The 26,587-nt window shown below is 26.1% G+C and overlaps 1 protein-coding gene across 1 annotated transcript; it reads right to left on the bottom strand.

Annotated features, from left to right (window-relative positions):
• Positions 1-2,357: 2,357 nt before the first annotated feature.
• On the bottom strand, positions 2,358-26,587 carry LOC113559359 (ATP-binding cassette sub-family G member 1-like). Its single transcript, XM_026965086.1, has 10 exons — positions 25,910-26,587; positions 12,718-12,835; positions 9,401-9,736; positions 6,780-7,021; positions 5,751-5,885; positions 5,536-5,669; positions 4,803-4,971; positions 4,603-4,703; positions 4,028-4,183; positions 2,358-3,484 (listed from the first exon to the last, which is right to left on the bottom strand). The coding sequence occupies exons 1-10, from the start codon at positions 26,058-26,060 to the stop codon at positions 3,143-3,145; spliced, it is 1,884 nt and encodes a 627-aa protein (XP_026820887.1). The 5' UTR covers positions 26,061-26,587; the 3' UTR covers positions 2,358-3,142.

Here is a 26,587-nt window from a genome sequence, read left to right on the forward strand (position 1 = left end):
CTTGTGATAAATGTAAGGTGAGCATTGGTATATTGATTGAAAGCTGTTTTTTAAATGTTGGTACACTGTACATTGCTGTAATATTTGCTTTCAATAAATGTTACTTGTGTTGGTTAGTACCAAATCTACGTACACTCTATTGCACAGTACTTATATTAATATATAGTAAGGCAACTACAGTTTGAAACATAATAACTGATTAACATACCAAAATAAAATATAAATTGTAATTTATAACTAAATATAAATATTTGGTTTCTTTGCATTATTTAAGAATATTGAATATGAATATATCTATAATTAATTTTCTTATAGATATTTGAAGTTCATATTTTGTTGTAATCGGTTACGGGTAAATACAAAAAATGATTTTTCTTCTAATGGTTTTAGTTACTTTGTAGCGCCTACTTCATTCAAAAAATATTAAAAGTGATGACTTTAAAGTTGAAACTAATTTGTGCAGTTATGTTTATTATTATTTTAATATTTTATAATTAACACAATTAAATTCTCAAAATATTTAAGCTAAATAAGAATTAAATAATATAATAATATGAATGACTATAAAGTATTTACTAATATTCTTAGATACATCTTATAAAACTAAAAGCTGGCAACTGTCAGATATACCAGAATTACTATTTGAAATAGTGGAACTCTACTACGACCATCTAAAGTGACTATCACAGGAAAATCAGCTTGAAATTTCATTATTATTATATCCATTTTATTTTTTTAATTTAATTGCCTATACAATACTCCGTAAAAATTGTTAATGTTATTACATTATATGCTATTCTCTGTAACTATGTAAGATGTTATAAATATGAAATACAACTAAAGAAAACTTACGTAGTTAAGTTTTTAGACATTAAATAAGCATTTCAACATGATAATATAAAATCAAAAAAGGTAGGCAAATAGGTAATGTGCTGTTACACATTAGGTGTTGAGTGGGTCACTGTTATGGGTGTGTGAATTGAATGACATATCATATTATATACGAAAAACGATTCTGAGCGAAGACTGTATCAAACGATATAAGTATATTCTATGGTATATTTAAGTCGTATTTTACTTTTAGTATTATGGTAAGTTGATATAATTTTTAGCGAAAATATTGCATTTATTATATTATTAATATTTAATATTATGTGTTTATACCACTTTATATAAATTTATTTCACTTACTTAACTTAAAATGTAATAACATGTTTCTATAAATACTGTAAAATAGCAAAAATATGTTCATAGCATAAATAATATCTTAAAATAATAATTTACATGTAAAAGTTTTAAGTTTCCACGAATGTTTTTAAATTATAACAAAATAATGAATATCGTTATTTATCGTTTAAATTTCATTCATTTGGAACTTAAAATGTCTATAGAAATATTAATTATCTATACATTTTGTTTTAGATTTTATTGTTTCAATATGAACTACTCCTGAAGAATCTTGTATCCAATTTTCAAAACTTAGATAAAAAAAATGAAAGTTTCATGAATATCTTACTACAAAATGGTTTGCAATTTTTATGAAAAATATATATTATTTATTCGTACTCTGATATAAATTATTATTCATTAGTATTGATTAGTGATCAGTGATTACACTTAGCAAATATTGATAATAAATTATTTATCAACATTCAACGTTGATCAGTTGTAACCCGTAGTTCAGGAATTACCTTGTTTAATACATTTATCAGTTATCTCTTGGCTCTTACTATATATTAAACTACTTATTATTTTAAATTCGATTTAAGAATTTTTTCACAAGAATCAAATATTCCAAAAATACAACTTTTATAAAATTTTAAGACTTCTTGTATCGGATTACCAAGATTCTGTAATTGTATAAAAAAGTACATATGAAAAAAAACCAGATAAATACCACCTTTACATTGGAGTATGCACACTCACTATTAATGCAGTATATTTATTTATATAAATAAGAGTTTGAAAATAAAATATCAGCCCATCAATCATACGCGTAGCTCATACGTTTCGAAGACAGTCAAAACTGAAGGTTTCTGTCTTCGAGTGTCTTTTTTGCGAAATAATAAGATGTGCACCTACTACAACATTATAATATACACGTGACCCACTATAAACCTCTTTACATTTGGGCGCGGTCTCTGAGGCTCCGAGGACTCGACGTACGTTGCGATATTACAATAATATTAAAATTGCCATGACAGCTGGTATTGTAATTCCATCAGAACATTAGTATGGTAACTCAAATATCGATTTTTTTTTAGTAATGTGAGATTTTATTTTATTTTTATGATTAAAAGTGTATTTCGTAGGTAATAGGTAGGTAGGTACTCAAATTTAAAATGTTTGCTTAAAATATATTTTTTGTTATGTTTAATCTCTAAACTGGATTATTTTAAAATCCAGCTGAATCTAGATAAACGCCACACTGGTGTTATGCAAATGGGTAAGCAAAATAGTATAATATAATATAATAACTATCCGTCGTAGTTACTTTTCGCTCGACGGATGGAATATCGATTCAAGCCGAAACATTAATAAATGCTTTGACATAAAACGTAATAATATTGTGTATTACAAAAATATACGGCGAGTAAAAAAACATTACAATCTTATTATATATATATATATATATAAAGCATATCAAACGGTATTGAAAAACTTAACGTATTAGTGACAAACAAATAAGAAAAAAAAAATAAGTGCCATAAGTACGTTCCTAAATAAAACATTTTTATAAGAAAACAAAAAAAAACAATTTTCTATAGGAACTTAATTACGAGATGAGCGTGTTCTTCTATATAGCATATTATATAGAGCAACGTCGTTCAAACGAACATACCACGGGTAAACAATATAAACTTCACGTATTATCAGTTATCACAATAATTTATCTTTGTATTGTACATTACAACAATAAACTATATCAATATAGTAGCATCTTATGTAATATTATATACACTGTAATTTATAAGATATTTTAACGTATAAAAAACATTAGTATATTAGCAATCATAATACACTATACATATTATTACGCATCCAAAATAAAATATTATTTTGCCACGCAATTTAAAATTATATATATACAATTATCTGTGGCCTATGACTCATCAGTCCTATTGCAAATTTCGAGTCAGATCTACCGTTTGTTCAGCCTGTACCATATCACTGTTGTCGTCAGCACGTAAGTGCATAGAAAAAAGAAGCATATGTAGAAAAATTCGGGATAAATGTTCACTTGGGCGAATTCCATTTCGGTGAGAAACTTCATTGGATTCTTATAATGACAGTACATTTCGTCGGCGCACGGTAAGACGTCTCTGCCGAAGCCGTACAGCGTATACACGAGACTCTGGAACGACCCTCGTACAAAACTGAAATAGTGAAGCCACACATAGATGGCGGGAATGTCCGTAAACCGTATTGCGAAACCGAACACAGACAAGAGCACCACAAACACTGGTCCAACGAATACAGACACCTAAAACAAAGATTTATTTTATTTTCACATGTTTTTCTTACACGACAAGGTTAGGTTAATAATCGTATTGAATGGTTTTCCATTATAATTTTAGATAAACTATAATATTATTTATCAAAAATATGAAACTAAGAAACATACTAAAAATATTTGAAAAATAAATTATATTTCAGACACATCTTGAGATATAAATAATCGTTTATTCCGTATATCAATATACAAGTTATTGATATAGTATCTATTGTTTATGTATAATAATAATTGTAAAATAGTGTTAAAAATAAATAAACACATATATTATGAAACAATATATCGTGGTAAAATCGTTTGATAATGATTAATTTACACCAAGATAATATTATATTATGTAAATAAGTAACCCTGGTGTAATACAAATAGATTGATTTAAATAATATTTTATAATCTTAATATCATTAATCATTCCAATACGCAGTATAAAAAGTTCATAGTATTTCGATTGGAAACTGGTGAATGACCAGTATTTATTAACAGAGAGAATAGAAGTAATATAATAAAATTTACCTTGACTGGCATAGTAGCGCCACACAAGAATCCGGTACTCTGCGACGTCAGGGAAGTAACTACCAAAAAAATAGTGAAGTAACTGAATCGCATCATTTCTAGTGGTTGGTTCGTCATTATATACGACGGCACGATATAGACGAGGCAGCACAGTATCTACGATAAAACAAAAATAATTAATATTATGATCAGTGACAGTGCACATTTATATGTACTATTTATTTCTTAAAGGGTCATAATACCATAGACGAATAATTATAGATTTGGTTCCACTTAATGTCAATATACGTTTATAGAATAAGAATCAATCGTTTATTGGGATGAAAAAAGAAAAACCTAAACCAAACTTTAGGCTAGCATGGAAAATATAAAACACAATGTTCAAGTGAAATCTACTACCACTATGAATAGTTATTTTCTTTATTGACTGATTTATTTATGTATCTTTAACAATATGTTTAATATGATAATATACGAGAAAAGGGTAATTAACAAAACACGACTTATGAATTCAATAGGTTAATAAAATCCATTAATCATAATTCACCGATTTTTATTGTATTTTGTGACCTCACCTGAAACGGTATTTCAACCAGCAGTATGGATACCATGTACGGGAAAAGTGTGAACCAATTGTTAAAGTGTTCCCGCTTCAAGACCTTGTATTCTAATGGAACTGTATAGACAGTAACAACAGTTTTTATAAATATCAATATATTCACATAACAAAGATAACAGATATTATTAAAATACCATACTAATATTATATACTCACAAGACACGATAACAGCCATTTGACCGGTGTAAACCAAAAACAAATTGGTACCGTATACGAACACCATGTTGCTGATCACTACCGACGCGTCGTTGCCCACACCACGGTATAGGTATCCAAAAATAAGAGCAATGACGAAATGCGCGATGACTCGCAGCATAAGGTTTGTCTGAAAATGTTTAAATAATCTACGTCAAGACAAGTAAAGTGGATGAACTTTTTTTTATGATAACTCCTAAAATGGATTTTTAACGTAAGTGAAGTTGATGACACTACACTTGTAGTAGGTAAATTTACATTAAACACTTCTAACAAGTATATTTGATGCATGTTACACGCTGTAGTAGATTTGTTAGAGTACTTAATTTACTTTAACTTCACAATCGTTAGACATAGACTCGATGTTACGGTAAACGATTTTTAGAAATCCCAAGACTTATTAGTCGTTATAAGAAAAATTTGATACTACAGACCTATAATTTATTAAGTTATAACCAACAAGTTCTAACAACGTCCAACAAGCAACAAATATACTTTTGAGACGTGTATGCTATCTGTATAGTGTTTACTTCCGGAAAACACTTTTTTTAAATTAAATTACTACGATCAGCATTATATTTGCATGCTATATTTATATACAATACAATTGAATAAATATTATGTATTTTCTAACCGTGTGTTATTATGTAATTCATATAAAATTGGTATTGGTTATATTTTACTCATTACTCACTTTGTTACGTTTGTACATGATTACATTTCGCAAATACAAATGATAAGCCTGTAAATAAAATGGAGATTTGTTCTTGATCTTGGTTTTAAATGGTTTTTTCTTGTCAATAATATTATTATTTTTCAAGCACGTGCCTAGAAGACGAATACATTTATTTATAAATTATCATCACCATGATATATAATTCTACATTAAAAGGTATAAAGTAAACGCACCATTTTCTAGTTGTAATTCTTGATCACTGGAAATTAAATGACAGTTATTGTGTCCGTTAACGTATGTGATTTTGGTTGTATCGGCCAGTTTGTCCAGTACATCAGTACCATATTCGCCTATTGCCACTTCGATCACTAATATAAATTAACAAAATAATAATAATATACAATATAAATAAATTTAAAATACAAAAATCAATAACTCAAATAACTAAATTAATCTTAAAAATAAGTTTTTATCCCATAATAAATCAAATTCAATATAAATAAACATTATAACATTAATTTTGACGATTTATGTACACTTAATCTGGAGTTTGGATGATAACTATTCACACTAATACATTACTAAATAATTCAAGATAAAAATTGTAGTATCTTATACTGGTATCATGGTTTTCAATCAATAAAAATAACAAGTGTAAATTCAAAAAATAATATGATAAACTTATTAACATTAAAAATATACTTCTCAAAAAATATTATTTTTTAAATAGTTCAACTGAACAAGTTAATAAAAATTGTCCAATTCATCAATTTAATTTGAAATTACTTAAGAAAATGAATTATTTATTTTTAATAAAATTGGTAAACATGAATTTTTCAAAAAGTGCTTTGAAAAAAAAGAAAAATCATGAACTCATGGTCAATTAATTAAAACATTTTAACTTTGAAACTTAACATAAAATGCCATGTGTATTGTTATTATTGGCATTTAGTTTCCATGAAATTACTTGGTGTATGAGTACACCTGTGACATGGGTACAGGATATATGATTTTCAACTTTTTTTTCAATATATGCCGATTTTAAATCGTGTATTTATTATCGTCATAGCTGATACAACGAAACAGGCACGTATAATTAGAGTTTTATTTTTATTTTTATTTTTTTTTTGAGGGGAGGATTTAAATAATTTTGAATATAATTGTTATCATTATTTTTTATACGATTCGTATGAACCCCTTTGGATACATGCCTGCACTGAAAAATAAATAAATAATTATAGGATTATACATCGTATACTTACAGAAGTCTGCAGGATTGTGATATGGTGGACATACGATGGTCCGTTCAGCAAAATAAGAAATAACCAAGTTAGGAGGTCCTTGGTAGATACACTGGCCCGAACTCAACGCATAAATTTGGTCGAACTTTTCAAACAGTAAAGCACTAGGCTGGTGCAGTGTGCACACCATGGTACGACTTTGGTTGTGGGCTAGGTCGGCAATCAATGATACAAAATGACTGCAAGATTGGCTGTCCAAACCACTATAAAAGTATTTTTTGATTTAATTCATGTTGTATCATAATATAAATTAAATTAAATAAACGCTATCATTAATATTTTTACTAAATTATACCATACCTACTTAGTATACTTAAACATGTATAACATTTTGATTCGACGCATTAGAACCATCTATACTTTTATGAGACAGTATAAAATTATGTTGGTTTACATTTGAGCATATTAATTGTATTTGCTTAACGTTTTAACATGGGATAACATACAAATAACGTGTCAACACACTCGTACTAAAGAATAAGTTGTATAGTTATGATTTATACTACGAAAACAAATAGAACGATTTTGTTTTAAATCGGATTCTAAATTCTAAAATGTGTGTGATCATAACTTTAATATATATTCCACTTTAGACCAATCATAAATCGAATATATTAGTATATTAGATTTCACTAAGGTTTTGGTATCACAGACGGAAAAATATCAGTATTGTTGAAACTTAGCTAAGTGAAAAGTCCCGATGTCACAAGATAAAAACACACAAAGAATTTGTTTTATGCTAGAAATCATCCGTTGATGTTCTGGATGACGTCATAGTGAATGAATCACAGTAATTACAATGAAAATAATGATAATAACATACGATGAAAGGATTGTTCCGTGTTGAACAGCAAAACTGGTCCAATGCTTTTGTACCGTAATAAATAATAATAACAAATCAACAAAAAATATATACGTGAGATTACGTAATGGGTTTTAAACGATCGTTTTATAAAAATCTGTACGTATACCTACTAGAAGTTTCATTCTTTTTATACGAGAGTTCATTCGGTTTTATACCTCTTTTGTGTTTTTTACCGTAATCATTCGTCAAACACTGAAGACAACACCTATATCAGTTATAAGTTACAGGTATACAAATGAGACGTTAAGAAAGTTGACCTTCAAAAAAGTCACGTCGTAACTGACTCGTGAAAAGTGTTATTAAAGAAACCACTGTCGACCAATTGTATACATATTAGATATATACAATATAGCCTTATTTTTTAAGTGATACTTGTGACTTAAAAAATAAATCAAAATCATTTTTGTGTCTGACGAATTAAAAAAAAAAATACCTATAGTATGATTATTTTACTTATATATCATATCTATAGATATCTACTAAGTAAATGAACGAACAACCGGTAACCAAATCGTAGCTACACAAATAATTCAATACTTATAACTTACGTGGTTATAAGTTATAACTATACGTATTTCATGATTAAGAATAGGTACACACAAAGTTTACACTGTATTTCCACATAGTATTTGTAATTGTTTTTTACAACGTGTTATTATTATTATTATTATTGTAGATGAATACAATATAATAAGTTGTGGACAAAATGTTTCAATTTTCAAAAATGGAAGTGGTTTTGAATATTGAATTGAATCTAGCTTGTGCTTTAGAAAGATTGAACTTAAAAATTCCTAGTACTTATTTTTATAATTTTAAAAACAAACAAAAAATTAAGGAAAATCGGGAATTTTTACGTAAATCCAATTTCGATAAATTTTATTTTATTTTTGATGAAACTCGAAAAAAAATAACCGTAGATACGTGAAGTTTTCAAAATATTTGGATTGTTTTTAAACTGTTTATGTGTATGAGAAATTTTTAATTTTTTAGTATTTATTTATTTAATACAATACTTAAACTTTCAAGTTGTTAACTTTTCTATTGAAAAATATCAAAAATCTATAGTCAAGATATTTTTTTATTAGCGTTTTAAATAAGAATTTTGACAAAATTCATAAAAACCGCAAAAATTAGTAAATTATTTTTTTAGTTCGAAATTAAAAAAAATGTTTGTTTTTATACCTGAGATTAAAAAGTATAATATACAATTATTTATTAGTTTTTCAACCTATATATATAAAAAAAATCTGCTTACCAAAAAGCAAAATTAATTTTTTATAAGTAATTTAAGTTCAAAAGATGTTCACCTATTATAGTGACACACTCGACACCTAATGTATACAGGCATACAGCAGAGCGGTATCTATTTACCTATCTTTTTTAATTATGGATAAACAAGGTGTAACAAAAATACTTAAAAACTTTCATTAATTAACTTTGTAATAACGGTTCGTTTAAATCAATAATAATAATAATAATGTAATTTAAATATTAATATTAAAAAAATATTAACTCCGAGTACATACAATAAATAGTATACATTACTAAGGTTCTTTTCTGTCTCTATATTAATTTATTTATTTCTATTGACAATTAAATTTACTTAAAAAAAATCAAATACCCAATTTATTTTAAGGAAAATGAAATATTAACTGAAATAATAATAATAATAAAATATTAATCATTATATGTATTGCAATGCATGTGTGGTACTTACGTGGTGGGCTCGTCTAGGAACAATATTGACGGGTTGGTTATGAGTTCTAAAGCAATGGACAGTCTCTTTTTTTGGCCTCCGGATAGCCGTTTGGTGATGGTGTCTCCGTGAACGGACAAACCCATCGCGTCAAGCAAGTCCTCCACTTGGCTGGCCTTTGATATAGCCGACACGGTTGTCGATAACTTGAGATGGGCAGCTACCGTCATCGATTCCCTGACAGTCAACAGGTCGCGCACGTAATCGTCCTGCTGTATGTAACAGCTGATGTTCGCCATTTGTTTTTCCTCTCGCAACGTTTCGTTCAAATACACTTGGCCCGAACTTCCACTTATCCTGCAATTTACATTTAAATCACGTCAGTCAGGCTCTATATTATAACGTATCGGTGACGATTCGAAATCATGATCATGAAAAATCAAGTGCTTGTGGTCTTATATCAATAATAAATTATTTACAAAATCGCAACTAGAAGGAAGTTTCAGTGTCTTTTGAAGTTTGGCAATGGATAAAATATTCACACCTACAATAGTGCAGATATAAATTTTATATTTTTATAAGATATAAAGGTACTACTTATAAAACTTGCTTTGATAGAGATTCAATCGGTTTCATTTTTTTTTAGATGGGGGGGGGGTCAAAACTAAGATCAATTAAACACGTTTACTTTTGTTAATTTAGGTATCTCAAGTATTATCTCTTGTGCAACAAGCAATAATACATAATATACAAAACGCACATATGAATAATGCAAACACAGTAATAATTTTTATAACAGAAATCAAAAAATTGTTATTGAATATCTTTAATATAATAAAATGTTGTTATTTTCGAAATTAGATGGGTGAGATCAAATATTAAAACTTACTATTGACTCCAAAATAGTATCCGATTTATTTATTTTTCAATAATAAAATGAAAAATTGTGCCAATATAATACAAGTTTTAAATTAATAATACTCATTAAATATGCAAGTTTTTTTGGAAGACATGTATTTTTTGAGCGAGTCTCATGAAGTTACTCATTTTAGTTTAATTCACAATTATAAATTATAGTTAATATTTAATTTGCATTGTAGGTATAACAATACATTTTTTATTATTATTATGTATCATTGTGTATAATTTATCAATAAAATACTGCGGAAATATTAAGTTATTCCTCTTTATAACTGGCAATTTGAGTGCAGATGTTGTCCAAACTGTTTAAAAAATTCACGGAGCGTTGTCTCAGTGTGATTTTAATTGACCACGCCGTCACACGCGGAAACTATACTCGGGCTCCAATTATTGATATTATCATGTATGCAAAGTATGCATATTTATGTAACGATTAAATAAAGATGCATTAGATTATTTAAATATTATATATATAAATTAAATATGATTTCCACGGTAGTAAAATTTCTTATTAGAACAAACAAATTAAAAACACCTATAGTAATGCAATACTACTTTAAGACAAAGTATAAAAATAAAACTTTTTAAATTTTTCCATTTAAGAATATGGTATGTATTATAAGAAATTTACGTCAACATTATTTAGTAATATAGTTTTTAGGTTAGCATTCGATTTTTCAAAAAAATTTAAATACCCTTAATCTATATGAATTTATGCCATGGCCTTCGTGTTTTATGTGTTTCAGCGGTCAAAATCTTTGTATGTGCCTATTACTAAAATATATACGAGGATAATTCTATAAATATTTAAAATTAAAATGTTTAACAATTAGACGTATTTAAACATTTTTTAAATTACTTGTTAATTGTATAAATATTTGTCTTGAACAAGCAAAATAACAATCTAAGCTACACAAGTATAATTTTATCATTTATTATGAGGTAACTAACTAATGTGTTGATTTGTAATTTGTATACATAAAATATTACTACACGTGGCTTATTATTCACGTACCTAAGTGTTTACTTGCATGGTTATCGAATCTTAAATAAAGAATAATAATATAATAGCTATTGTTTATTGGGAGTTCAATTCGAAATCATATTAACCCATCAAAATACAAATCATATTTTGATGAGTATACTGTTATAAAATAACGAATTTTTTTTTCTCACAATGTCCAATATTATACAAAGATATGTAATAAACTATCTTGGTTTATATTTACATTGAAAACTAACTAAACACATGATTAATTTAATTTAAATACACTGTATACAAAATTGTTTGTACAAGTGCTACGCTGCCATATATAACCGTATGTGATTGAAAAACTATTTAATTATTGTATTTGTATTTTTTTTTTTTACAATAACAATATAATCAACTGACAATTATTGTCATGAGTGTAATTAAAAAATAAAAGTCAGTGTGACATTGTTATTTCCCTTTATTTGATTTACACAATCTATACAAATTTGATATAATAAGTATAAGTGATATTTACTGAAAACAATTCTATATTAAATAAAACTTGATTTGGAGAAGCCGCATCGCTATTGATAACACTCCTCCAACTCCTTGGTTTTAAATAAAAATAATAATGACATGAAAGTGTAGGTTATGACATTAGTTTCTTTTCAACTTTTAGAGGAACAGGCAAGAATTTATTGAGATCAATTTTTAATAAGATAATTTAAAGACTTATGATAACAAGTGTAAGTTTTATAGCTATATTTGCAATTGTATTAATTAAGATTTTAATTTATAAATCTACGTAAAGGTTTAATTTGGAACATAAAATATTGTTTTTTTGATAGGCCAAAAAATCTTTTAGGAAGTATGGGATGGGATTATTTTAAATTTATTTAAGTTGAATTGTTCTAGTAGAGTTACAATTTGTATGATATTTGTCTAGGCAGATTTAAAAAGAAGTTTGTAAAGATTTAGTTTTAAAAGAAGTGTTAGCTTAGATTTTAAATGGATAAATTGTTTAAGTGAACGCAGGGGCGTGAAATCGTATTTTTATTTAATGATGTCGTTATAAATTTTGAATTATTTATTAGAAATACAATAATTTTAAATCTTATTGCAAGTATAAAATACTTCTAAATATTGGTGATAATTTCAGTACATTTTCATCCAACCATATCGTCTAAATGACTTATATATCCAGGTATTAAAACATATATTTTTGTCGCCTTAAGGTCGTATAGATACAACGCAAACCTACAACCAAAATACTTGATGTCTTGTTCAACAACAATTACATTTCCTACTTAGGTTTTTTACTCCAATAAAACAATAGCCCGTAAGCTAGCATTTATTAATAGTAAATTTTAATCTATTCATAATACTGAATTACACACCATGATACACGACGCTTATTAAAACATTATTGCTTTAATGCACTCACGAATATCCGGCGAGAACGTTGAGTAATGTGCTCTTGCCGCAACCCGACGGTCCCATGATCGCCGTTAGTTGTCCAGACCGGAAACTGCCGTTAATTCCGTGCAAAATCTCTTTTTTCACTAGAAACGAAAAACAAGTATTTACAAACCATGACACTTTTTAATTATACCTATTGTGGTACAAACTTAGGTTTATTATTATTTAAATCATAGATCACTTGTACAATAGATTAGTGATAATACATAATTATATACGTAACACGCGTGCAATGTAGTCAAACTTTTATGGAATACACTTCACTCGACAGCGTCAGCGATTATATAAACGCAATATACTATATCGTTTTAGAGAAATCAAAAATTAAGATTGAAATATATCAGATAATAATTTCAGAAATGTATACTTATAATTATAATAAACCATCATATAAATATGACGCGTTATATACGTCAAGTAACACGCATATACTTTAAATATACTTTCGACTATCTTACATAAAGTTAATAACAAATAAATAAGTGCATATTATGTTTATAATACTTTAAAAAATATAACTGCAAATATGTCTACAATTGTTAAAAAAAAATAATTATATAATTCACATAACTGTAGTCGAGTTTTATTAAAAACCATTGTGACTTGTTTTAATTTTAGGAACATTATTATTTTTAATTATAAATAAAGCTTAACCATTCTAATTTAATCAATTTTTATTTCATTTTTTTTTCAAAATAATTGTATAAATATTTTATCAATAGTATGAGCAGCACCTACCTAGGGTGGAAAAAAAATTGAAATTCGAAAACATTCGTTTGACACGAAAATGTTTGATACCTACAAGAGACTCGTGGAACATACTAAGTATAAAATTTGACAACTTACATAGTAATTATATTATATTTATTTTGTGTGTGCTATTAAAAAAATGCTGAGCTTGACCAGGTACCAGCAAAACGTATAATCTTTCTGATGTCAGCCATAGTCTCCTAGACATGGACCTAAAAGTTTAATTAAAAATAAAAAAAATAATCGATATGTCTGGGTTTCTTTTGTGAGAAGTCGTTTTAGATTTATGGAACAGCAATGTCACCGAAGAACGAAGCGACAAGTTGGATTGACAGTTTCTTGGGGCGGAAACGAATTTCAAGGCGGAAATCGCTCGTTATATCATTTGGTATTTATAATATGATTGTATCACTCCGCGTCAGATAGATACGATTTTACTAAACATTTTATTCTACTCGCAAGTTCACCTTTATTTATATGCACATTCCAAGGCTACAACCACGGGTGACATACGCATATCTGGGTATTTCTTTATTTATTTTAGTATTTTGATAGGTATATAATTAACCGATTTTTTTTTTGCACAAAGTAGTTAATGAAATATTTTTTTTGTGATATAGTTTTATCATTATTAATCATTGATGTAAAATACATGATTGTATATTAAAAGTGATCGAACAAATAATAAAATAAAATAAATTATAGTATTTTATATTTTCGAAGTATTTCCGTATAATTATTATATAGGTATATATTTTACTCTTGAACGATGCTCTTCGTCGATACTGCACGTTATAAACAATTTATTGTTTTGTTTTGTTCAATCAACAACAATATTAGTAATATTACATCATATTTTTATTATATTATGAATTAAGATATTATAATAAGTAATATAAAACAGAAATAATCCAATCAATTATCACAGATCGAACATGAAAATAATTTGGGTCATTCGATGGCCGTGACACTCAACTTGCCCAGTTGCCCGCATAATGGTATGCTCTGCGTTCGCCTCCTTGTACGTATAATATTACAATATTGTTTGGATCGAAGGCCGACGATGCGCAACGGCAGTTAGCTTATCCTGAAACTATTCTGCTACTGCCAATTGATATTTATAAATAACTATTACAATGATATAAATTACAATTAAATCCTAGTTGAATAGTAAAACTCCCATAGGGTGATAATTGTTTATAGTTAATTGTTTACAGTTTTTACAGTGTATTCTTCACCGGAAACCATCAACTTGGTCTTGGATTATAGCACGAAAGAAATAAAATCTTTAACTATAGACTTAGGTTTTTAATTCTATAATTGCCATGGCATGTCATCAAATATGACACAGTAGCAGGATGTGAGTTTATAACATTATCGTTGATTATATTTAATGATATTATTGTTTGTTTTTTATTTTAACTCCAACGAAACATTTTATCGACTACCATCACATAGTTATTATTTTTATTACTAAATTAGTATAGGTACAGCTGGCATACAATATTTTTTACAGTACGTATTATGTTTAAATGTATTTTGAACATACACGATAAGTATATAATTTTTAAGGATTTCAGTAATTTGATAAGTTTGATCCATAATAAGCAAAAATGAAAAATGTATTGAAAATTAAAAACAACAATAATATCGCCAATTTATTTTCCAAAACAGTTGTGAAAGTATGTGAAAATATAATATATTTCCAGTTGGTACCTATACGATAACATGTTTGCAAATACTTTATTATACATTAAGAATTAGATATATTGTACCTATAATATATAATACGTTTAATGAAAAAAAATTCACAAACATTAGTATAGAATTATAAAAAACTAGTCAAGATCAAGAAGCACTATACTTATTGAATTCATTTTAATAAATTAAATAATAGGTACGGCATATTATTTAAAAATTATATTTTTTTTTCGCATATTTAAAAATTCATACTTGAAAACAATATTATAGTTTTAAACAATACACTTTTAAACCATTACTATATATCGTATTATGTAATATAGGTTAATACGAGTAAATATTGAAGAACTAGTAGCATTATATAATCAGTTATCACAACATAATGATTTTAAAAATAATCTGAATAATTGTCTATTATATCAGACATCTATAATATTATCGTTTAATCCATGCGTTTATTTAATCTTTTATAAATAAAACATTGTAAGTTTAATTTTCAAAATAGTAGTGAGTCTTGCGGAGTTAGGAATTAAAGATACACTATAATTTAAATAAAAAAATAAAAAGCCTTTTGAATATCCAATATAAGAAATAAATTAGCAATAGATTAATATACAAATATACAATAAATAGAAATATCAATTTATTTACAATAATTTAATATGTATGGATATTTATTACTCGCAACCACTTTTTATTTAATTGGTCATTTTAGTAATTGTATAAAACTTCACTAACTTTAAACTGTTTTTTGTTGACTATAAAAAGATTAAATTATCATTTCGATTTGAAAGTAATATTACATTAAAATATATTATCATTGATAATATCACTGATATTATACACGTTAAAATTAATTTCCAACTAATAATTATGTACCATAAGTTCATTATATGAATATAATAAAGACATTGAAGCCTTCTATATAAAAAATACATCAAGTTTCCCGAATTATAAAAAAACATTGTATAATTAATAGCATCACTATAACTCGGAGCTACTCTCAAAATTTAAAAGTAAATAAGTTGTATTACCTAGACACTAAATACATTTTATAAAATTTTATTAACTATATAATATTGTAGTAATAAATATAGAATATTTAGAAAAATAGATTATATAATTATATTTTACTTAGAATTTCCATAGTAAAATTCCTATAATGCTGTTATTCATAAAAATTTAAAAAATGTATTTCGTTGCATTTATTCCGCAATGCACTACATATTATAATATACTTATAATATCATGATAGTATTTATAGAACTTATTCTCTATAACACAAAGTCAATAGTTGGGAAATATATTACATTTTCTTCTGGTTCTAACCTTTACTATTAATTTCGTAAAATGTTATCATTTTGATAAATGGGCGATTAAGTTTATAGGATTTAATTAATCCTTATACATTTATTTCGTGTATTTACGTACCAATGATAGAAACAGGAACAACGATAAGAGGTTATTGAACTGAATTAAAATATCGAATTAATAACACAAAAAAAGGGGGAATTATTTGAGTATTAGAAAAGGTCATTATTTTTATCAATTATAATATTTTATAAATATTAGATATAAGTTTATTCTTTAAATCTGTTTAGTTTGATATTAGAGTATTTAAATGTTTTAATTAGTTTAATTGTAAAAATCCAATGATATTACTGCTAACTGCTAAGTATTGTAATAGAAATATTTTATAGATTTCGAAATAATTATGTTTTCCCGTAATCTGATTACTTACTCATAAAATATAATCGTTTTTATTTTTATTATTATAATTTTGAAACATGTATCATAAAAAAAGAACAACAATGTAATATATATAATAGACCACAATCATTGTTATTATTTATTTCCAAAATTACAATAAAAATATAATTACTCGAATTAAAAATGCAATTAAGATATTAAATAATTGAAATAAAACAATAAAATTGAATACGTATAACTGTAATATTAATGATAAGATAGGTAAGTACACGATATAAATATATAATAATGTATAATACAAGTTATATCTAGTTCAGTAGTTAGAAACATTTAAATATGTCTTTCGAACGTTGCTCGAGATAATTTTAGAACTTTTTTTGGCATAAAGCGCCAGAAATACTAATATTAATTGGCTTAATATCACATTATTTACTATTTATGAATCTACAATATAGCCAATAATAAGTGATAGAAGAAGCTAATATATCGCCTTGTTTTTATTGGGTTTATTGTAAATAAATTTAATTATCTACCAAACAATTTTAACAAAATTTAACATTTTTTCAAATTTAATAAAAAGTCGATATCCATGATTTATTTATTATTATATAAGACAATTTTACCTGTATACACTTTCGATTATTATTGTTAGTCGGCCATTGACATTACAGAAAGAAACCGGTTCAAGGTCACCAAGACTCCAGTTTGCCACAATAATTGAATAATTCACTAATAACTTATAATAATTTACGATTTGTGTAGAAACTTGACTAATTACTTGCGGTTATAACATTTAATTAGTTTTAAATGCATATCTATTTTAAAATCGGATGACATACACTATTTGCAAACATTATTACATGCTGTTCAATATTTTTCAGCATTTATACATTATTGCACATAATACATCAATATATATCTACTGAACGCGTATTTAATATTCTAATACAACATTAATCATAATTTAGTAAGCAAGTGAATTATTATAATGAATATGTATAATACCTCAGCAGTAAAAAGCACCAGAAAAAGGCATAATTTATTCTCCGAACCCACGAACATCTTAGTTTAAAATACGAATCAATACCATTGTTGAAATCTTAGTATTTCTTATTGTTATCTTTTCGTTCTCCATTAATTCAATTATTTTTAAATATTTAAAAATATAACGTTATATTTTATATCTATAATCAAGTAGGTAGGCGGTATAAAGTAAAATATGTATAAATTCTATGTTTCTACAAAATAAAATATAATAATTTATACAATAAATAAACAGTGAAACGTATTGAGCGATTACCAAAATTCATTCAATTTGTAATAGCCTGACCCTTTTTAGTTTTCTTTATACTTGAATACGTTGTTTTTTCTACAGATTTTTTCTGTTAAATGCTTTCTATAGTCATCAATATTCCTAATACCTTAATTTTTACACAATATTTATTTATAGTAGAGGTTATAATAATGTCAAGGTCAATATCACTAATTGAAAGGTGTTATAACCATTGGTTCATAGATCGATTTTGTTTTAATAAGTTCGGCAACATACTTAATCGTATTTGCCAAAAATCATATATTATATACACTCGAATAGGTTGGAATATTTTATAATAGAAAAATGCCCAACACTCCTACGAAACGACAAACGGGAACCGATTTTTTAGATCACAATCGTGATGCCTCGACAATGCAGCACGTAAGGCACGGCGGGATTGAAATAAAAAATTACAAACATAAACCAGAAGTGACGATAACTTCGGGTACCGAAATTATTACCATCATGTACGGCGTGTTTCATATTATATACTTTATGCATTGTCGTGTTCCGTATAGACGTCACATAGGCAACTGCGTTGAGACGCGCCGACAATATCAAATTATCGTACGTGTCATCGGCGCCGGCGTAGGCGGTGCTTCATCGAGTTATTATTTTTAATCACAAGAATATAATATAGTTATACGATGATAAAAATTAATATCACAACTAAACTATACAATATTATCAAGGACAATTAATCGCTAAAACAGGAAGGAGAGTATACCACATCCTATTAGAACTCAGACGTAAGCTATTGGTGTTTATGGTGGTAGGTGTATGCACATTATATTATATTTTATTTAAATTTTTTTTTTCACTATTTATCGAAAACTGTCACGTGTCATGTGTATCCGTTGTAGCTAAATGAATATTATATTATAATATACGATTCTGAAGTGTGGGCAACCACAAATACTGGTACGATATCATATATGATTCATATTACGACTACCCTAATTTTTGTTTTAGTACATTTGTCAACAATCACAATTGCTCATAATTATCGACTATTAAAAATAGTTTATATAAAAAAATATCAACTACTATTTTCATAACAAAGCTAAATCACGCAACAGCCACAAAATAAAAACGCCTTATCCATCCAAAAAACCATTTCCGATTGGACTAACACAATAGCAATTTTAAAAACAATTATTACCAATATATATATATTATATATATAAATATTAATTTTTAACTATAATTATCACTTTCAATATATGTAACAATTATAACAATGCGCATTTGCGCTGTACGACCATTACAATATATACTTGTGTAATTTCGATAATATTATTAACCTAAGAGACACTTTTTATGACACAGATTAGATTAGATACTCCTTCACTTTTTACCTAAATCAAAACAATTTTAATTTTAATTTTTTTATATAATATATAATGTAACAATAATAATATATTACATATGTTTAAAAAAAATTAATTTATAAAAAATAGAAAAAATAGAAAAAATGACTTTAATATTGATTCTTAAGAGAAATTTTTATAGTGGCTTATTACTTTAAAAGTTTAAATATTAAATAAATCAAAAAAAAAATCAAAGATCTTGTACATCTTTAATACAGTGCTTAATATAGTTTAGAGACTGTATGGGTGAGGTACAAAGTAACAAGGAGAACATGGAGAATATAAATAGATAAACCAGCGATCAAAATTCAAAAATAATACTCATTATTATAATTGACCAATTTATGTTATATAATACGCAGGTAATGTGTTTGAAGTGTTTGAACTGTTTGAAAAGGACAAAGAAACAACACATCTTTCGATTGACGTTCTAAAAATTAGACATTAAAATATGAGTATGTTAAGACAATGTTAAGTACGATTAATTTTAGTTTTAAGAAGGTACTAAACATTTCCTAACAAAATCCAACTTGACTTTATACCTAATCGTTAACTCATCATGTTAGTTTTGATCTTGAATTTTGACGTGATAAAAAATTGAAATAATTCACACCGTCATTCGATTTCAGTGTGTATAAACGTTACGTCCTCCTCCAAAGACAATTACCTAGAGCACTTGTTTGCCATTTTAAATATAAATTATAATCTCATTATGAAATCTGGATATTTTGATTTGAAAAAAACCTATACCAATAAGTCCTAACCTTGAATCTTGATGACCATACATTAAAAAGAATTAAGTAAAATACTAATAATAATTTTGAAAATATTTACATTCAGAAAAACTACGAACAATTAATAGCACAATATCTATACATCGTCATTTATTATTAACATACCTAATATATTATACAGCCATTTGTCATATTCGAATACAATTTGGCAATTAGTAAAAAATTAAAAATATTTTAATAACTCAAACCTAGTTATGCAATTAGCATAACAAATATAAAATAAATTTAAAAAATATTTGTTAAAACAAATAGTTCTTATCAATCGTATATTCGTATACAGTGTAAATTAAATCGACTAAATTATAATAGATAAACACGTGTATTTATATCTGCTAAACGTATACAGATTTAAGCTCTTTAAATAAATTGTTTACCAATAAAAATCTATAGAACAGCTGAATAACTATTTTAAAATCATAATTCTTTAAAATAATTTAACCTGACCCGCTCATATTGTGGTTAAGACTCAGACATTACATTAGAATTATTGAGTAATTGATTATATGTATGGCGGGGTGTAATTATTACAATATCATGCACCTACGTCCCACATAATATACATCATATTATTGAGAAATTAATTAATATAATGAATAATGTTTCATACATTTAAAATTTAATTCAATATTGTTTAATTTTCATCTCAAACAAATCGGATAACAGGATTTATTAACATATATTATTACATTTGTATATTTTATGTTGTATGATAAAACAATTTAAAAAAATAATAATAATATACAAATTACTGCAATTCATTGCAGAGACTTATAAGTCTTGTTAGTCATTAAAGCCTTTAGACTTTAGAACTTGGGCATATTAATGGTTTATACCATTACTCATAAGATATATATGTCTTTTATCGATCAGGTTCACTAGAGTTCAACGAAACAATTAAGTATTACAATTATAAAATATTAATATTATTTGAGTGTGATAAACTATTTTGAATTGAAATGATAAATTATAATAATTAATAAACACACAAAATGACATGTAAGTAAATATATTATACAGTGTTTTTCAAATTTTGTATACAAGGATTTATGGTATGATTTAAAAAAAATTAGAAATAATATTATTTTTGTGTATTTTCAAAAAAATTTTTAAAACGGATTGGTGAATCTATAGTTAACATATATATTTCTATGTACAGAGAAATATATACTTTATAAATAATATATTTATAAATATTTGTTTATATCATTATTTGATCAGATATTTAATTATAGTTTATTAAAAGTTTTTCAAACTTAGATAAAAGGAGTAAAGTGACAGGTAAAAGTTATTCTCAACCAAATTTTATTATAGTACAACAAATATAATATGTACGTTGTACTGCATAATATTAGCTAAAATCTTATCTATTCAAGTGTAACTAATAACAAATCTTAAAATTTACAAAAAAAAATTATATAGAATGATTCATAATTATTATATCATCGTATAACATTGCACAAACATATTTAAATAGATAGAGTGCGATCGACGCAAGTCGTCACGTCTTCGTAATCGTAAAGTTAATCGTAAAATTAATACCGAAAGACGACAACCTATACATCCATGACCCGTCACCCACCATCAAGTATTCAAGTTTATTCTTGATTTATCAGTACACTCCTGTAATCTGTAATCTTATTGATAATATAGTCATATCACTCATGTTATAATGATTTATCATTCAATATTAAATTCTGAGCGGAATAATGTATATATTGATTTTACAATGATTTGGGTGTATGTGAGTCTATATTTTTGTGTTTTTCCGTGCCTTTTGGAACAGTAAAAATGTTTAGATTTTCATCTATCTTTTTTTTTGAAAGAAAGTAAGTACAGCTGATTTTTTTTTTTTTTTGAAGGGGTGTCAAAAATAAAAAAACCCTAGTACTTTCTTAACAATTAGGAAAAGTTAAAAAAATAATAAGAAACACCAAGAATATTTGCACTCAACAGTTTTCAACAATAGATTTTCGTATTTTTACCAATATATTTCAGCAATTGTTTGTACTAGCATTTTTTAATATTTTTTTTTATTAAGCTAAAAAATGTAAACATTTTAAATGTTCTTTTTTCCAAAGTATTTAGAAACTTAATTTTTTTTTTTATATAATATTTTTTTTTCGTTGACGTAGTACAAATATGTACATTTATTTATATTTTATATGATTAGAGGTATAAATGAAATAAAATATCATTAAAGAGTAACTAAAAATATTTGGACTATAAAATAAGTAATTTTGATGCTAATAACAAATAAATTTAAATTTAAATTTTTTTCAGTACTAAATTGTGTATTTGAGTCTAATTTAGTTTAAAATTAAAATAATTGAATTAAATATCAATGGTACCAAATTGCCTCTATGTTATTTTTTTTTAAATTATTCGTATTGCATAATACATACATATGATGGATGCAATCATTAATAATAAATAATAATTTATTTAGAATGGAAATCCTAGTTTATCTATCCAGTTGAAATGTATCATAGTAAAAATATTGTCGTAATGCTCCGTTGACTACTAGAAAAATTGACGTATACAATGTTTCAACGAATTTTGATTTTATCAGCAGGACAGGATGCATGCTTCTTGTTCCATTGAAAAAATAATTTTACTATATTTTATACATTTTAGTACCTATATAATATTTATGTAATAAATATTAATTTTAAATAACTCATATAATATCAAGCATTTTGATATAGATTCAATAAGTAAATCCAAAATCAATTTAAATATTCAAGAATGAAATATAAAACTGTATATACTTAATGTGATGATTGAATCAAATAATTCAAGTAGAATTTGTTTAACGTGTAAAAGAAAATTACAAGCAGGGTTTAAATCCAAGTTCGTAAGTTATATTCATTATAAATTATTCATGGTGTATATTTTGAGTGATGAGTGGCGGATAGAAGACAACTACAAATAAAATATAGGAATATAAAAATATCAAAATATAGAATAGTCATTTAACCTTGGCATTGATGAAATACTGTAATGGCAGAGAACATCGTATTAAATGTAGACATTTATATTATATTAATATTTATTAAGCGACTAGTATACTTCCTATAATTTTATGATACATTGATTACTATTGAGAATTAAACATATTATATAATATTATATTATATTTATTATTTTAGTGTACAATTAGATTAAAATAATATATTTTTTTTTTGTAACCTATAAATAACATTGGAAAATAACATTACGTAAATATACTTTGTAAGCTGTAACTTAGTTTATAATTTTATTGACTTGTTATTATCATAGGTTTTTGATATAAAATCAATACTAAAGTATCAAGTACTAAATTGTTAAATGTATAATTTAAAAAAAGTCATAATATTAGAGTTGTGCGGATATAATATTTGTAATGGAACTGTAATAATAATTCATTTCAAAATGCATTCGAAAATTATAACGAACAGTGCTCGATTTGAATGGCAAACAGTCAACAAAAAAAGTTTCAACTGTTCGAAAAATATCGAAGCAAAAACTTCAAGAACCCTTAGTCATATCAGGTTCTTAAGAGAACCCAGGAAGCCAAGAGCAATCTATACATTTTTCTACACAATAAATTTGAACTCAAGGCAGTGAATGTTGTTATTCTGTATTAGTATATTGTAAAATGTATTAATATATATTTTTAGCTAGCAAGTCAATGAAGGCTAAGAATCAGTGTTGTTGAAGCCTTTTATATTAAAGTAAAAAAAAGTTTAAAATAATTATTATTATTGTATAAGAATAGGATATAATGTATGCGATAATATAGCACCTATTTTTATTAAAAAGTAAAATGTGTTCTATACGTACAATAGAATTTAATAGATTTTTCTTTTTTTCTAAATCATAGGTATTTATAATTATATCGATCAGACTGGACCTATAGAATACCTGACTTGGATCATATTATTTAGTAGCACCTATGAACTTGACATTTGAATACAATATAAGAGTATTACGCATATCATATTGTTATGCGTTACTATATATTCCACATACTTTGAATATCTTTATTCATTATAATTTATTTATTTTTTTTAACTACAGAAACTTAAAATGTTATAACCATCCTATAATTTATGAACGTTATAAACCAACAAGCTTCATTCATAATCGTTTTTTGAATACAATAATATAATTATATAGTATATCTATTATTGATACAAAATGTATAATAAGTATCTATAATAAATAAAATTAACAATTATCTAGCATCAATATGGGTGAAGCGAGGTGAGTGACCACCACGTACTTATTTTCTGTCGAGCTTTGTTAATATAATTTATTTAATACATAATAACTCGTAAAAAAAAATTATTTTTTTATCAGTTTCATTTTTTTTAACTACATTTTACTATTTATATTATTCTTATAAGCTTGACCCCCATATTTTACCTTGACAATTATATTTTTTTATTTTGATAATCATTTCTTCCTATAAATTATAATCTAGTATTCCAATATCTACATATTTAAATATATGTTTATTTATAATTTTATTTTATATTTTACCAAAAGTATGAATTTATTTTAAACAAATATTATGTATTATTACTACTGTATTTATGACTTAGTACATTTCAGTATTCACCTAATATAAGTATAATTATATACCTAATTTAATCAATAATTATTAATTTATTATTAATTTTAAGACAATTAACATTTTAAATCCTGTTTCAATAAGTAGTTTTACGTTTATAGTAATTTATACTTTTTGTTTGATATTCTTAGAAAAATTGTATTTAATATTCAATGCTATAACAGTTCTCAAAAATAAAAAATTGCATATGTACTATACAAATATAAAATACACAAGACATATTATTACAAACTGTATAAATAATTAATACCTGTAATGATACTAATACTAATAATATACATTATTTTTAAAAACACATTATAACCAACATTTATCGAAAGTTTCGTTCAAAATAATAATACTTTCCTCTTAATAATCATTTTTAAATATAGTTTTCGATTATATAACAAGGTATATCGTCTTATCACAATATCCACTCACGAATATAAAAACCATGGTAATAATAATAAACACATCAACATAATATTATGCTCATTTGCGTGAGATAAATTTATCGCCTAATACTACTAAAATTTATTTTTGGTACAGCTGTCAATATAATTGTTTAATAATTGATTAATTTAATGCTGAAATAAAAATGGTTCAATAAATAATAGTTATGATATAATTCTATAGGTAGGTGCAACAATTTTGATTTTGCAAGACTTTATAAGTGTGTACACCCTTGTGTACACAGTGTACACTGTATAGGTGTACCTATACTGTGTACACAGTGTACACTGTATAGGTGTACCTATATAATATGTAAATTGTACAAACTTAGACACTTAGTATTACGATGAGCCAATGGTTTTTTTTTATCCGTTTACCGATATAGGTACCTATTATTAGTAAAGTACTGCCTAGTTCCATCAATAAAATATTATACACATATAGGTAAGTAGCACGGAGTCGACACTAACCTTTTTTGAACTTGCTGAACGTATTTACGGTATAGGTGAGATTTTTGAACGTCAAGTCGACTTCGGCCTTTTTCGGAAACAATTGCGTTCTTTTGCCGGTCACGTTGTTGTTGGACGCGTCATCGGTCCTATACTTAACGTCGTCCGCCATCGCTTCTCCGTATGGGGTACGCGAATATTGGATATTTCGATACAAAGCACAAGTACGAGCTTATCACGGGGGCTTAGGAAAACAGACAATCGGATGGGGGTGTGTGTATGCTTTTAGTGTTTATATAAATAATTCCCAAAATACGACAACTGTAGAGGTGTATCACGTCACGTTCGGACGCGGTGTGGATACATTTCGAGACTCAGTCTGTCATCTATAATATATAAACACGAGGGGGGGATTCACCCGGCGATTTGTCGCACGCAAAACGGGTCGAGAACAAAACAAAAAAATTATCGATCACGAACAAACTAATTTTATTTCCGTTAGAACTTGTTTTTCACGTGTTCGATATAATTTGTATTGTAATGATTTCGATTGTTTTCAGGGGTTTCGTTCAACGGCCATGCGGGGGAGCTACAATTCGAAAAACGATTATCTTAAGAGGGAAAAATACGTGAAACACCAAACGACTGACGACCGGCGGCTGTCACTACTGGTGAACAGTAGTGTACTGGTGTAGTGTA

Source organism: Rhopalosiphum maidis, chromosome 4, assembly GCF_003676215.2.
Source record: "Rhopalosiphum maidis isolate BTI-1 chromosome 4, ASM367621v3, whole genome shotgun sequence".
Classification (NCBI taxonomy): Eukaryota; Metazoa; Arthropoda; class Insecta; order Hemiptera; family Aphididae; genus Rhopalosiphum; species Rhopalosiphum maidis.